The following is a 16,510-nucleotide window of genomic DNA, read 5'->3' on the forward strand; positions in this document are numbered from 1 at the left end:
GGCCGATTTTCAGCATAATGTTTCCATACATCATATGTGTGAACATTTCTTGAGATAATAAAGCATCAGCATATATACACAAGAATATATACTTCTTTTAGCGCTGCCTCTTATAACGCAGTTTCGTTATACCGCTCTGTCCAGGAGGAAAATGCCTGCGTGGATCAGCCCATATATGGAAGTAGGCATGGCCTTGCCCATGGGGGCATGTCTTTGCCCATAAATATGGTCTTGTGGAACGTGAATCGAGGTGTCTGTTGAATCGATTCTGCTCATAGTAAATTCGATAGCCACATTTGGGTATCGATTGATCTAGGGTTAATCACTGCAATAATTCATTGGCGATCCATGAATCGAGTAATCCCATTGGCCAGTGTAGCTTCCTGCAGAACATGTACGTATGTTGAACTTCTTTTGCACCATACGTAGCCAACTGTGCTAATCGGAGGTGTGGGGAAGGACAACAAATTAACCACAAAAAGCAGTTCTAAAGAAATTAGTTTTCAATCTAGATTTAGAAGTGCATAGCTCCAGTGGATTCCTAATATCTGAAGGGCATTCCAGATGGCAGGCGGTAGCTAATCTTAGCTAACCTCTGACCGAATGCACTGGTGAATACATAACTTGTAATTCTTTTATGTCATTGATTAAAACTAAAAAAATTCATGTATAAAATTCATTAATACATTTATCATGTGTACAGTATCATTATTATGGCTATTACCGAAACCTAAATGAGGCCCTCATATATCGCTCACAGGTGAAAAAAATGGCTATTGGTAATGCACCTCCATTGGAGCTCTATGTATAATAACCTTCGTATGGAGCTCCGTTTATCAAGAATGCATCCTGAGCGCTATAAGGAGATATGCCTATATGTGAATGAGTATTTTTTAGCGTTGTTTTTGTATAATCAATAAAAAGTCGGCTCAGATATTGCATTCAGAAGAGTACCACAGACTCAAATGTAAATTCAGGCAACCAATCCAGCAACCAAATACGTCACTCTCTGACTGATCAAAAGGGACGTACTCTGAGCGATGAGCTTGGCGATGGTTAGCTTGTTGTCCTCAGAATTCTCGTATTCCCTGCTTGCAAGCTGCTTATTCGACGTCTCAAGACGATCTGCAACAACAACAAAAACGTGGGGGGGTGATACAGGCGCGGTGGATTGACGTAATCACGTAACTCGGGAGCTGCGCTGGGCCTCACCTTGCCTCACGTCGGGCAATCATGTTGGGAGCCCCGAGCAAGGGCCAGATTAAGGTTCTTGTAGGCCCGAGGCACTTCTATTTCGTAGGCCTTCAGTGATAACTTTCCACAGTTGGTGCTGCTGCCCCATGTTATTACTACCGCTGCTGTCACTCGCTTGTTTCACGCGTACTGCGTCTAGCGGCTGGACAGATGTCGTTTGTGATACATTCATTATTTAGTCTGTGCCCTAATTCTCTGTGTGCCGCAGATAAGCAAATTTAATGTGAAAATTCTGCCTCTTTGTATAAAGTTTACCTATCCTTTATGTCAATATTTTTATTCATGAAGATATCTTGTAAAAAAAAATGTTTTACACGAACAAAAGAAAAACATGGTCAAAATGTGCTTTCATCGGCCCACTATGCCAATTGGATAATACGGCCCCTGTCCCGAGCCATTGTCAGCAGAGACCCCCCTCCCTCCGCACCACTCACCCCTCAGGTCTCTGTTGAAGTCATGCAGCCTTCTGATCTCCGACTCCATCTTGGTCCTCATCGCTTTCTCCAGGGTCTCTCGCTTGGACGTGGACTTTTCCAGGTTCTCGTAGGCTTCGGAGATCCGCAGGACCTCGCGCTCCATCTGCGTGGGTGCGCAGATATCACACAGGCAAATAAGACAACGCCGCTCTTTCTCGCGCAAATGTGACATTTCTGCACTTTGGAAAATTACATCAAAATCAGTCTTCAGCCAAAACATAAAAAAATCAGTTTTCAACATAAAAAATGTAATGTTATGGTTTAACAAGTCGAAATGGGTAGTTTTGTACAAGCAATTCTATTGCATGCGGCGAGAGGAAGAAGCTCTCGAGAGATATGCTTAAAAGGAAAACATTAGCCTTCAAATGTCAAGAAAACAACGTTCCCTCTACATGTAAAACTGGTTTGGTTAGGACCTCTGGGAGATGAAAAAGCCATTACATAACCAGACAAGATTGTGCAATGCTCCGGGCACATTATATACAGTGCGTAACTTGCATACAGTTTGTGAATTAAAAAAATGCCCATTGGTGTCCTACAATTTGCATTATATTCACAAATTCTCGTTAAGATGATTTCCATAGAAACATATCAAAAAAACCCTTGAGCATTGGTTGTAAGGAAAGCAGTACAAGTTTCCTTTTTGGCAACATCTCCAGTAAAAAGTCAGGTGTGTTTTGCAAACCTTGGCATATAATACATACAGAGGGAAAAAAACATTTGATCCCCTGCTGATTTTGTACGTTTGCCCACTGACAAAGAAATGATCAGTCTATAATTTTAATGGTAGATTTATTTGAACAGTAAGAGACAGAATAACAAAAAAATATCCAGAAAAAACGCATGTAATTTTTTAAAATAAATTGATTTGCATTTTAATGAGGGAAATAAGTATTTGACCCCTCTGCAAAACATGACTTAGTACTTGGTGGCAAAACCCTTAGCATTGAAATTCTCCTGCTTTGATAGGTAAACTCCTTTGTCAAGGCTCTCCACGCCTCTCACCGAGCTTAAAAGACGCTACGAATCTTAACAGCGTTCATTCAAGCTCTGTCGTCCCGACAGCTCTGTTCTTTCACCTGAAGAAGGCTACTTGTGTTGTGGCCGAAACGTCGTGAGAATTCTATTGTCTTAATTTATTTGATTATTTTATTCTCATTCTACGTGACTTTACCGAAAGAACCAAAGAAGATGAATCCTTGCAGTCACGAAAGCTTTAAATCGAAATTCAATTTATCATATTTTTGACATGCATTTTTCTGGATTGTTGTTATTCTGTATCTCACTGTTCATATAAACCTACCATTAAAATTATAGACTGATCATTTCTTTGTCAGTGGGCAAACGTACAAAATCAGCAGGGGATCAAATACTTTTTTTCCCTCACTGTAAGTGTGTGCAGCCAAACAGCAACAGGGCATGCACAGATGATGCAATCATTCTGGGTGCACGCAGAATGCAGCAAAATAGCGCTTTGAACATATCTAATTTATATTTATACAGATGGGCTCAATCGTCTTCTGAAAATGGCACCAATGCTACACACTGCCTGGAGGGGGGGGAGGAGAAATCCTGAAAAAAGTGGTTGCATAGCTGAGCTCTGAGCTCATGTATTAGTCGAATGCGTCACCGCGGAGAGGACATTGTCCCATGTGCGCAGGAGTTCTGGCCCTCCCATCGAAGCATCAACACAAGACTCTACCACAACGATCACTACCATCATGGCAGACAACAAACGACACCCACGCATTTGCCTCAATTGTTCATCTGCAGAAAGAATATGCAGGGATAAACTGCAGCAATGGCGATTCAGTTTTAATGTATATGTGCAATGCCCTACAACGCCACGTTGCCATATGAAGATGCTGAAGTCAGTTTAAATATGTAAACCATGAACACATGTTCTAGCCCACGAAACTGTACATCATAAGTAATCCTTCCAATTGCACATGAAGGCCGATTATCAGCACCGCAGTCTCCATCAGGAATAGGTTGGAAAAAAAACGCAATTCAAGTTGAAAAGATTAGAACATAAATCCTTAAGCGGACAGCTTGAAAATATGTAGCATGCAATTATACTTCGATTAAAATGAATTATCATACTTGCAACGCATGCATTGAATATTGTTCCCAAAAAATCCAACCGAACTATTGAAAGTTAATGTGATGGTTTTAAAGCATGACCTAAACATTGGTACTCAAGAACTCACGGAGAGGTTCCCTGTTACAACTTGATTCGTGAATACAATCTACATATAAATGTAAAGCTTGAACCGCAACCTTGTCGTCTGACGAGGGAGATGCGTGCCAATCAGTTTAACTGTTAATTTAGACCCATATTTTCACAGGCTTCCTGTAGAGTTAAAGGTAAGAATATAACCATTACAAATGGTGTTCACTAAAAATATTGTTTTAAAAGTCACGCCATGCAAATGCAGTAATGCAGCATACGGCAACATGGATAGCGATGTGCACCACCTGTGATGCAAGCAGTTATAAAGCTACAGATTTCACCCATTCCCTTGACTAGCACACAGCTTTTGCAAAGTATATTCCTCCAGCACTGTTTCAAGGTCCTTGATAAACGACGACATTACCTTTTGAAGCTTGATGTCTTTCTCACAATAGCTCTCCAGCTCACTACGCAGCAGCTGGTTCTCCTCCGTAAGCAACTCCACCGTCTGCTGGGATCTGAAGACAAAACATCATCACATCTGTTGCAGCAGTGGACACTGGACGAAGGCCATCATTATTCTCACAAGATGCAGATCACTCCATCACAGGAAGAGATTTCCGAGGCTGCGTCAGTGTAAACATCAACCCCCTTTTACGTGCGCTTCAGATGTAACCATATTGACCTTAGCAGCATGAAGTGAAGCTCCTCTCCAGGACCTGCTGTGTGAGCCATGCTGAGCTGTCCCCCGAGTCCGGTGTACATCGGAGTCTGCTGTGCCACTGCCGTCGTCAGGGTCATGGAACCAAGGTTCTGCACAGGCCCTGGCAAGGCCCCGGCACCAGACATCTGTATGGACAAGCTCCCGGTGCTGCCTTGTGATGCAGATGGGCTGTGGTACTGCATCTGCATGGGCTGCATCCCTTGTTGAGTTTGCCTGCCAATGGCAAACAAGTATTTTCCTTCAAGTTAAGCAAGGAGTGCACCCAATAACATTTTTTTACTGTTCTGCCTTATACCTAATACTTTACATCTCAGCATTCGAAGAACCCTGATTTAAAGCCAAATAGTATGTTATGATTTTTTTCCATTACATAAAAGTCTCAGCCTCCCTCTCTCTATGTCTGTTGTTTTGTATCAGTCTTCTCCGTCCTCCATTTTCCTCGTCTATAACTCCATTTGTTAAATTGCCCCTTTATCTTTTTTTTTCTCTCCCTGCTTAAACCTAATATTTCACTTCACATTTTATCCCAATTGATATTTGGCCAAAGGTGAATATTTGGTGCACCCTTAGTCACAGGCATTTCAATACATATGGCTCCGTCATACCTGGCCATGTTGTATTCAGGTGGTGGCTGATATCTTAGAAGATGCTGTTCCGCTGCACCTGGCACATGATGATGCTGGTGCTGGAGAGCTGTAAATTGGTTTAGTTGGAGTGGACTTCCTTGCGGAGCGAACGCCGCCTTGTGTTTAAAAGGGTACTCTGGAGGTGGGCCCCGTGGGTCGTAAGGTCTCTGGGGCGGCGACTGATTTTGGAGACGACAGAAGTCTGCACTCGACTGCTGTGGCACACTGCTGGGAGGGGAGCTGCCCAGCGGCAGCTGAGCCTTGGCTCCGTTCTTCTCCAATGTGAGCTGCATGAGTCGCTCGCTCAGAGAGCGCACGTGGCCCTGCTTCAGCTCTTTAAGGCCGTCATCCTGCACCGACAAAACGTTCATCATTCAAAATAAAGGCCAAAAGGGATGAGACTTACTCGTTTAAAAAGGATTTTTTTTTTTGCTACAACAAGTAGAAAAGATTATCAAAATGCAATGTGTACATTACATATGACTATCCGGCAAAGCGGCTCGGCAGTCGCGAGCTGTTCACGATCAAAGAGGTCAAATTCTGGTTGGGGTGGTTGACTCAACTCATCATCCCTCTAGGGCCAATAGTATGAGCACCATACTTTGTGGGGACATTAACATTTGGTTATCCTATGGAAAAACCAGACTACACTGGAATAATGTGGTAACCTGCACAAATCAAAATTTAAAAACGGAAAATAAACAATACTTCAATGCTCATTTGAGCAAGAAATCACTGACTGTGACTTCAGGAAACATGATGAAGCAAAATCCATCAGAAATGAGATTTTTTTGGGGATTGAACTTCATGGCATCTGTACTTTACAATATACCAACAAAATAAACGAATACAATCCTTGAATGTCTTTCTAACACATGACAACATTCCTCCACCTCATCTTAAAGAATGCAGGCCACTGCAGTGCTTGGAGAAGCAGCTGTGGGATCTGTCGGAGGGTAGAGAGCACTGGCGAGGTATGGTGGTATAAACGGCTTTGGCCAAAACGTCTTGCCCTGTGTGTACCTGCATGATGGGAAGTGGGCTGGTCCTCTGAACGGCTGGCCTGCCCTCCGTGCGGCCCTTCTGCGCGCCCACCGTGGCCGTCACGTAGAATGCTGCAGGGCCCGTGTTGCTCATCCTGGCCTGGTGAACCGTCTGCCCTTGACTGCAGCACACAAGATTCAATACTTGTCAGAGCCAGGTCTGGATAGAAGGCATAGAGTGAATCACGGATTGTTTATCATGATTACACTTGTTTAGCCAGGAAAGGACTAACTGCTAAGTAGTACGAGGTGACAATTGCTCTGTGCAATTCAAATTGAGTATTTTTTCTCATTTGGAGCATGACCCCAATAACACGATAGCCTACTCCTTTTGAATGCCGTCACGGGATGTTTAACATCCACTGTGAAGCAGAGGGAGCTTAGTATTTTGTGGCTAATATCCTCGCAGGATCAACCAGGGAAGTTTGCCGAATTTGAACTGCGCAACAGATAGTTAACGTGCCACCACTGGGCCATGTCATCCCCACATTTAAAAGGCACAACGTTCTCAAAAGTAAAACATAAAAACACCTGACTCTCGGTAAAGCTGAATATGGGTATTCAGTTGCACTTCCTCTGTTTTGGTTCAGCAAGCAATTAACTGTTTCCGAGAGCCAATGCAGCAACACAAACGGAACACACCACTTGTCAATGACTTACGGGGGAGCGGTAGTGTGGCGGTTAGCACTCTGCACTATGAATCTAGTGACCCGGGTTCGATTCCCGCTCACGGCCAACACCAGCGGTCCTGGGCCTCCCCTAGGTCGATTCAGCCTCAAATGAGTACCTGGTGCGGTGTGTAAACATCTCCACTAGGGAGACAAAGGCGACCGGGCGTGGTGTTGGCAACCCACCCCCTCGTTTGCCGTACTGGCTTTCATCGGTGCTGTTCGCTAACATAACTTGCCCCAACAGTCTGGTCTGGCTATACGGGGGATTTTCATCTTTGTTTTTTGTTACAAACTCAAATATTTTATCTACCAGGTAAATTCCAAAAAGCTATTTGCGCTTTTTCAGGTGACCTGTTAACGCATATAAGTTAATTGCAGTGGCATATCATAAATGGGAATTTATAGTGGCAGCCAAATAATCTAAATACACGTGTTTCTAAATGCGTAGGGCAAAAAAAACGGAGAAACCTGAAGATAAATCCACGCGACCACGGGGAGAGAGAACATGTGAATCCAAATACACAGACATAATGGGTCAGGATCGAACCCACGCCCTCCTGTGCAGAAGGTAAGAGAGATAACATCTCATCACCACAGCAGCAGGATGTGTGGAAATAGTATTTAATGAACATCAGAATAAGGTATACCACAGATTTACAAATATTTTATGACTGTCTTCTCAAAATAAGTACAATACTTTTGGTAAACATGGATACTGTCCAAAGAAAACTCACTTCAATATTTTGAATCATTCACCTTTTTTTGTATTAATGTTGCTCTATTGCCTATAAAGTAAAACCTTGGGTTGCGAGCATAATTCGTTCCGGAAACGTGTTTGTAATCCAAAGCACTTGTATATCAAAGCACTCGTATATCAGTTGTGATCACATGACGCTCGGCAGACAAAGTGTATACGTACAACTCGTATTGCAAGACCTCGCTCGTTTATAAAATTAATGTTTATTTGAAAATGTTTCTCATCTTGCAAAACACTCGCAGACCAAGTTACTCGCAATCCAAGGTTTTACTGTATATGTACCGGGCTTGTCACATACCCTTGACTCTGCAGGCTGGAGTAGTACTGAGAGTGGACCTTGGCCTCCTCGTAAGATGGAAGTTCTTCAGTGGCAGTGTGATGCTGCTGATACTGCTGCTGCTGCTGATACTGCTGCTGCTGCTGACACTGCTGCTGCTGCTGATACTGCTGCTGCTGGAGTGCTTGCTGCTGCAGTAAGGCAAGACGTTGGGCTTGCTTTTCTGGAGTTTCACTGCTTTGGTGTTCTTGACCCTGTGGCTCCTGTGTGGTAATAGCACGGCAATGGTACATTACTTCCAGACCAAGATATCCATATTCATTCAACGGCAGCTACACTTTGTCACGTGATTTAATTTAAACAGTATTCACCATCTTTATTAAATGCAAGGAGAACACACGCCTGTTACAATATACAGTTTCCAAGTGTATATTTTATCCTTAGCATCTCCCTATCACCTACAAGGCTCACCATGTCTTAAGACTAAAATAACCCTACCATTGAGCCCATCCTCCCACTGGGGTTAATGAAATGAGCAGTACCACTTTGTGGGAACGTCAACAGTGGTTGTACTCCAGAGAGACTCACCCCCGCCATTGGAACAAAAATAATTTCCACCACTAGTTCAGAGCTCTAAACATGAGATGGAAACCACCTAAACGCTCACCTGATCAGGAACTGCTCTCTCTGACTATGCGGCCCAAATCCTGCGACATCTTGAAACGAACGCTCGGTTCGACGAGCACAGTTTATTGAACCATCATTGGGGTGTCATGTTCCAGTGTGGCATCCAGTGCTGCTGACCTGCCGGGCAGACTGACGCAAATCCTGCACCAAGCTCTCCGTGGAAGAGATGGAGCTTCCTGCTGCCGCTGCCGGTGCGCCGCCCAAAGAGACCGCTCCCAGTGACGCGGGGGCCAGGGACAAAGCTCCGTGGGAGGCGCCGGCACCCGTGGCGGCGTTGGCCGGCGTGGGTGACCCCGCGGTAGTCGCCTGCTGCTGGATGGCTAAGAGGCCACGGTTGTCGGTGACGCCGCCGTAACGCAGCTGCTCTTGAATGAGCCTCTGCAGCACCTTTCCAGAGTTGTCTTCTGCAGCTCTCATTTCTAGCGCCCGCTCTCTTGCATAGGGGTCGCCCATGAAGTAAGACAGCGGGCCACTTAGCTCTCGACCACCTGCAACAATGGGGGGGGGGATGTAAATTTTTACTCTGAAATGCTCAATCCAGTGCGGTATAGAGAGCGAAATTAATACTGCGCCAGTCACGAGCCATTCAACCCCTGGCCTGTGTGCTGCAGCTTTCGCTCCTGCGATGCCAGGGAACCGCCTTGATTTCGTGTCGTTGCCACAAACCGTGTCTTTTGTAAAACACAAAATAATTGCGAAGAGTCGAAATGGAGACTACAAAACAAATGGGCGAGCAATACGCATCATTCTCATATGTTCTCACGAGCTTTACTACCCGGCTTAGCCCGGGACTTGGATTCTTGTCTTGGATTAATACACGGCCTACGCGGAGGGTTTGGGGGGGGGGGGATACGTGACGTCAGCAGGCACACTGCATGACGCTTCCGCATGCGGGTGACATCACAGATGTGACGTCACCGCTCACTTGCCGTGCAAAGGTCTATTTTTATACTTTTTGCATTGTGTACAGTCTGGAAGCTACCCACATGCCAAATTTCAAGTTTGTTGCATGTCGGGAAGTATGCTAAACATTTCGAACAGACACACATTCACAAATTTCCCTTTTATATATATAGATGAACCCAACCAATACAACCTCCACACCCCCCAACAGCTCGCCTCTTGTTCACTACCCCTGAGCTCTTGCCACCCGCTAACACTCGCTCGAACCCCCTTGGGATCTGTGGATAAATGGTAGAGCACAAGTGCTCTTCGGCATTCGTTATGGAATTAAAACACGCGACAAGTACAAGATCGGTTTACTTTGATCAAGTTTACAACATTCAAATGATTAACACAATGCAAATAACTCCCTCATATTAAGTTGCAAGTTGCTCAGTATATCAACCACTATTTTTAAATTTTATTTGTAGCTCAACAAACCAATATGTACTCCTTTCCTAGCTCAAGCACAACCAGAATGCAGTGTGTAAACCAGCTCAAGCCCCGTACCGTCACATATTAATCTCCGACATCTGCCTGTGCTGAGGTCTGAGGCCCCGAGGCTCGCAACAGGAAATGCCAAGCAAGCCTCAGTTGGGTTCCCTATCCGCCCCCACCCCACACACCCAGCCCTGTCCCGTCCTCACATGGAAACCAAACAATCACCAGCGTAACAGTTACATCCAGTGTGTGCGTGCGGTTCTAAAACCTACGTGTGTGTGTGTGTGGGAGCTCAACGAAAACATCTGCTTTTGCGCAACACGGAAAAACTAAAAAATACCTGTATTTAAAAAAAATCCTGATGGAACACTTCATCCTACTCTATTCACATTTTTTTTATAATCGTGCCAGGCAATTAACTGTTTAGCATTAGCTGATTAAATCCCTGAGCATTTGAAGATAAATCCATGAGCACTTGAAGACAAATGCTCGACACACATTAACTTTAAAGCAATGTGAAAAAAAACTCACGTTCATCAATAATACTACTTAAAAAGGAAAATACGTCACAAGCAACATTTCGGGAAATGGCCCGAAATGTTCATAGCATAGAGAAAAGCCATTTCCTAAAATATTGCATATTTTTAGATTTATTTTAAGCAGTGTTGATTAATGTGTGGATATTGATTTTGTTAGCTGTCCTTGTGCACCACTGCAATGCAGCATCACCAAATAACGAGTGTACAATAAGGCCACCACTTTCCTTGCAAATGAGCATTCACACGTGGATTGGCACAGCTACATCTTGTGTGTCAATTTACATTTCTCTTTGTGGCTCAGTATACGATTCCTCCCACTGACACATCTGAGCCGAGCCAGTGCAGGGCCGCTCATAGTACGGGTGATTTTCCACTGGCTGTTTTGCAAGCCAAGCCAGAACGAAACAATGCGACGCTAGCCTCACAAGACATTCAATCTGGCTCAGGGCCAAGCAGGTCCTGTGGTGGGGCGACGAACACATTCATTGCTTGTGGCATCACTCGGTACACCATGAAGACAATGCATCACCACGCCATCTACGTGGATATCCACTCATTCAATGTGTGTTATGTCAGTGGCACAACTCGGCTCCTGCAGTTAGGAAACAACCCACAGAATAAAAAAAATCATAAAACGATCTGTGTAATCCCTTCAAGTGACCTCTTATCCACACTAGGGGTTGCAATCTTTCACCCACCCTGCTAGAGAAAGAAATGTTCATCACATGATATTTTAATCTCAGAGCTGGAGTTTAGCCATATAAAGTGCAAATTCAAACTTAAAATGTTGCGTTCTATGCAGTGGCTGGTGACCAACCTGACTTGTGAGCCCAATCAACTCACTCCACTTTCGAACGCAGTTTAACCACTGGCGGCTGCCGAGATCTATACCCAGCATCTCAGCAGAGCCAGCTCAGAGCTGACCTTTAGCAAAGCTAGAAATTACTTTTAAACAGCCTGCCAGAAAAAAATGTCATAGTGCACACTGAAAATGTAGCTCTGTGCACTGTACACAGCCTGGCGCAGTCAAGCCTCCCCAACCCCACGTAGTCGGTGATGTAAAAACACCCGAGCTCCCACAACAGGGCCCATTCATTCCACACTCTTCCTCTGCCTTAAACAGATTATATTCCAAGAATGTCCTCCAGGGAGTGCGGTACACTGTGGGATGGGGGTTGGGCAGCAGCCTTCTGGCGACAATCCCACCAGCTAAGGCCAAAACCATACCGAGCGTAGAAGTTTTTGTCAAATGTATTTGTAACAAGGCTGTGTGGCGCTCGTTTGTTTTTTAAGTCTCGGACACAAGGCGGTCATTATGTAGCCAACTCAGGAATGCCAGTTGCTTGAGCGCTCTGAGGACGACAGCCCCTACATGCACAGCCACCATCAGTGGTCACAGCAATACACACCTGGGTCTAAAAATCCACCGTGCAGCCGATAACTTAGCCTTCACGTGTGAGTTACAAACATACTAGTTATCAATGCATTTGTTTAGGACTACATGATCCTATGATTATGCCATTTGCCAATTTTATCGAAAAAAACATTGGTATGAACTTGGTTGTGGTTTAAAATGTAGCGGTTTTTGCTGTTTCCACAATGTTAGGTTTTGAAGAGACTTTTATCATATACTCTCCATACACCCAAACAATGTAAAACCACAGGGACATTCCAACAGTTGTAAGGTACAAAGTTCCCTTGAATGCGAGTTAAACAAACACAGCAAGAGAAGCATTCCCCATTAATGAATCCGATGTGTTCATGTTTACGTGTTCACAATTGAAGATTTTATCATTACAATTTGTAAAACACAATACAACATCTCAAAGTAAATCTGTAAAAACAGAATCATAGATTCGTCCACGTAGTTTTCCCAAACATTACCGAGGGTAACGGTACAGCTAAATAGCTACCATGACCCGATTGTCCCAAGATATACAGTGAATGCTGTCGAGAATGTGGACCAGTGAGGTTGTCAGGTATCTGAAAAACCCAGTGGTACAACCTCTACCCTGCGATGCCATCGGGAGATTAAACCGTGTACATTTCTGAGCATTGAACAATTTAAACACCAAGAATATATCAGTCACATTGTATGTTAAATAATTTAAATTAATTGTTGCTGAAGATGCCAATATACAACCTCAACCATTCCGAGGTGTTTTTTTTCCTCAGGGGTTAGCGTCCAATCCAAAACCACACCACATAGCTAAATATAGTAAACTGTGAAATATTAAAATCCTACATGTACTTTAACGTGACTTTTTGAAGCATGGTCATAAACGCCGACTACTTTTCATCTTAGCAATACTGAGTCACGACAAATACTTCAGCCTCATATTAATGGATAGCTTGCAGCTTCCAGAGACCGAAAGCACTTTCCATAGTTTTTGCAGAATGATAGGTTTGTGCCCGGCACATATGAGGTTTAACCGCAAACACCAATTTTTCTACTGGTGCATCCAAGCCAACCCAGCGCAGGGTCCTCACAGTACAGGTAGGTTTTCCATTAGCTGTTTGCCATGTCAAGCCGGAACCAAACTGTGCTACAAAGTCCTCATAAGACATCCGAATCTGGCTTGGGGAGGGTCAAGCTGGCCCGGGGCAGCGTTAATGACATGTTCATTGCGTGACATGTCAGTGAGCATAACTCAAAAACGTCACTGCGTCATCTACACGCATCTTGATTTGTTCGTAGCGCGAGACGTCAGCGGCACGGCAGCTTAGCTTCTGCAGTAGAAAAAAACATCCTGGCTCGGCACGGCCCCAGTGCAACTCAATTTCATAGTGGAAACGAGGTAAAACATATACAAGAGAGGAAATGGAACCTTGTCATGAAAACCTTCCCAGGCGTACGGGTGCGTGTTCGGCACAGAACGGTGACCCACCAGCATGTGGAGGCTTCTTGCTCACTCTGCCGAGTCGCTCATGCCAGTGCAAGATATCAGCCCTCTGCGCACAGCTCTCGTTGGCCCAGTTCAGTCCCTGGGGTCTTGTTTTGGTCGCCGATGCTGCCCTGTTGTCTGCTTCTGCACACAGAATGACAGGGGTTGATGACATTTTAACCGTCCATGTGCTGCTGGCCAGGTCCACAAACACATATCAATGATGGATCAACAGTCAATCACGTCCAGAAGATGGCCTCCTCTCATGCTGTCAATGTGCCTCACACAGTCTCGGGATCCCACGATTCATCTCACTCCTGCACGTGAACTGATCTCATTGCTCCATCTCTTGGGCACGGTGCTCTTCTTTGGCTGCTGCTATTCCATCACCAGTCGTATCCATTGGCCACCATCTCTTGTGTTCTGTCCAAACCCACTTTACAAGTCAATGTCACCGATTTGCATTTGTTCCCGATCAACGCACTTTATTCACAGCGTAATTCCAAACATGTATCTCTCCATGCTTCTTGGTAGACTTTTCAACGTTTGTTCAGCGTCGTAAAAGTCCATGTTTCTGATCCGCGTCGTTGTAGGTAATAAGCGGCGATTAAAACATGTTCTTCAGAAACACTGTTATGCTAATTTTCCTAAACGGTTTCAGTGCTCCAAAAGTTATCTATATTCTGATCAGGTTACCACCATCACCAGTTTAACACGTTGGGATTCGCGACCAATTTTATCCATAATAGATTTTTTTGAGTTAGATCGCATAAATATTATGAATACAGCCATCACCATTTGTACTACAATGGTTATGCAGTCTCAGTAATGGTCAGAAATTCCCAATGCGGATTGGAGAGATTACACTAACCAGTACGGTGAGGTTACTGTATGGTCAAACTGCCCCACATTATGACAGAGGATAAGGGGGAGGGGGGGCCTTCATCCACAAGTGGTTCGCAAAAAGGTTGTTAAATGATTGGCATTCTAACAAGCTGACGAGGAATTACCTCTAAATCCGTGTTATATGCAGGTCACGGGAGTGGCGGGTGGGTGACAGCTGGTGTTCACCTCCTACACCTAGACACCGGGCCTCCAGTCCTTAGTGTCCACTCCGGCAATTGTGCGGCCCCTGCATTTGATTGCTTGCTCACGACAACAGCTGGCGGTGGGGGAAGAGGGCCTTCCTCACTTCTAGAAATCCCTCTCGAGGATTTTTGGGTCCTCTCCTCCACGTTGAGCAGACGTCCTGGACGACGGGGTGAGACACTTTTCTTTTTAACCCCCGCCACACGCGACCTGTGCCTTTTGACTCTCCGGCGAAGCCAGACTACCGGTTTGCAGGCGGACGAGGACATTTGAGACATCTTGACTACCTCGCTGGAAGATCGAACCGGCGACTTCTGGATCGCAAGTCCAGTGCGATAACCATTAACACCCACGATAGTTGCCATAAGTAGCAGGTTATGATGTTGACATAATTGTGACCGCTATTCTTTCTTGTGTATTCACAAAACACAAGGAAGCAATGATTGCATAGAACACGTGGAAGACTAGACACGGGGGCCCCAGCGCGTGTAACATATGGCAGCAGAGGGGGCTCCTGGTTCACGCTGTCAGGGTAACACGCAGCGCACTGTACGGCCACACGTTACCAGCTCACACTCCCCGCATTCACTCGCACGTTTACAGACATGGGTGTGAGAAGCGAATGGAGAGTGTGGGGAGTGAGCGGAGAGTGTGCGGTGAGAGTGGAGAGTGTGGGGAGTGGAGAGTGTGGGGTGAGAGTGGAGAGTGTGGGGAGTGAAGAGTGTGGGGAGTGAGCGGAGAGTGTGGGGTGAGAGTGGAGAATGTGGGGGGAGAGTGGGGTGAGAGTGGCGAGTGTGAGGAGAGTGTGGGGAGTGTGAGGGGAGAGTGGAGAGTGTGAGGAGTGAGTGAAGAGTGTGAGGGGAGAGGGGAGAGTGTGGGGTGGGAGTGGAGAGTGTGGGGAGTGGAGAGTGTGCGGTGAGAGTGGAGAGTGTGGGGAGTGGAGAGTGTGAGGGGAGAGTGTGGGGAGTGAGTGGAGAGTGTGGGGTGAGAGTGGAGAGTGTGAGGAGTGAGTGAAGAGTGTGAGGGGAGAGTGTGGGGTGAGAGTGGAGAGTGTGGGGAGTGGAGAGTGTGCGGAGTGAGTGGAGAGTGTGGGGTGAGAGTGGAGAGTGTGAGGAGTGAGTGAAGAGTGTGAGGGGAGAGGGGAGAGTGTGGGGTGAGAGTGGAGAGTGTGGGGAGTGGAGAGTGTGCGGTGAGAGTGGAGAGTGTGGGGAGTGGAGAGTGTGGGGTGAGAGTGGAGAGTGTGAGGGGAGAATGTGAGGAGTGAGCGTGGAGTGTGGGGTGAGAGTGGAGAGTGTGGGGTGAGAGTGGAGAGTGTGAGGGGAGAGTGTGAGGTGAATGAAGAGTGTGAGGAGTGAGTGAAGAGTGTGGGGTGAGAGTGGAGAATGTGAGGAGTGAGCGTGGAGTGTGGGCTGAGAGTGGAGAATGTGGGGGGAGTGAGTCCAGTGTGGGGAGTAACAGAACAGTGTGGGGAGAGGGGATTGGAGGGCGTTCGATGACTGTCGTGAGGGAGTTTAAGGAATGTGGTGGGGAAGAGAATTGTCGGCACGAGTGAGCCGAGGCGTGTTGGAGGAGCGAGCGAGGAGAGTGTTGAGTGTGAGAGGAGGTGTGTTGTGTTGTGTGTGGAGGATGGCTCACCTCAAGTGTTCGCGTCTCCCCGCTTTTCGCCGCCTCCGCCGCCTCTCGCCACACAAAGAAGATCGCGACGCCGAGTGACGACCGCGGGGTGAGGGGCGGGGGGGGGGATGGCGAGGGGCGGAGGCATGGGCGGGGTGGGGCGGGGCCGGGGGGTGAAGGGCAGAGCCCGGGGTGGTGAGGGGCGGTGGCATGGGCGTGGTGGGGCGGGGCCGAGGGATGAGGGGCGGAGCCTGCGGTTGTGAGAGGCGGCGGCATGGGCGGGGTGGGGCGGGGCCGAGGGGTGAGGGGCGG

The 16,510-nt window shown here is 46.3% G+C and overlaps 1 protein-coding gene across 3 annotated transcripts in view; it reads right to left on the reverse strand.

Moving 5' to 3' along the window:
- The window catches only part of LOC116952509 (angiomotin-like), a 36,230-nt gene extending 19,902 nt beyond the window's left edge, over nt 1-16,328 (reverse strand). The window contains exons 1-11 of one of the 3 annotated variants that reach the window (XM_076074306.1): nt 16,220-16,314; nt 14,506-14,744; nt 13,499-13,639; nt 8,806-9,176; nt 8,023-8,264; nt 6,277-6,418; nt 5,233-5,603; nt 4,589-4,840; nt 4,328-4,421; nt 1,689-1,833; nt 1,033-1,125 (exon numbers count right to left, since the gene is read on the reverse strand). In XM_076074306.1, the coding sequence (XP_075930421.1) occupies nt 1,033-1,125; nt 1,689-1,833; nt 4,328-4,421; nt 4,589-4,840; nt 5,233-5,603; nt 6,277-6,418; nt 8,023-8,264; nt 8,806-9,141 (1,675 nt within the window). In that variant the 5' untranslated portion in view covers nt 9,142-9,176; nt 13,499-13,639; nt 14,506-14,744; nt 16,220-16,314. The other 2 variants (XM_032971901.2, XM_076074307.1) reach the window with 2 other exon arrangements.
- Nucleotides 16,329-16,510: the final 182 nt, after the last annotated feature.

The sequence above is a fragment of the Petromyzon marinus genome, chromosome 47, assembly GCF_048934315.1.
Source record: "Petromyzon marinus isolate PM22_M1 ecotype Great Lakes invasive population chromosome 47, UKy_Petmar_22M1.pri1.0, whole genome shotgun sequence".
Lineage (NCBI taxonomy): Eukaryota > Metazoa > Chordata > Hyperoartia > Petromyzontiformes > Petromyzontidae > Petromyzon > Petromyzon marinus.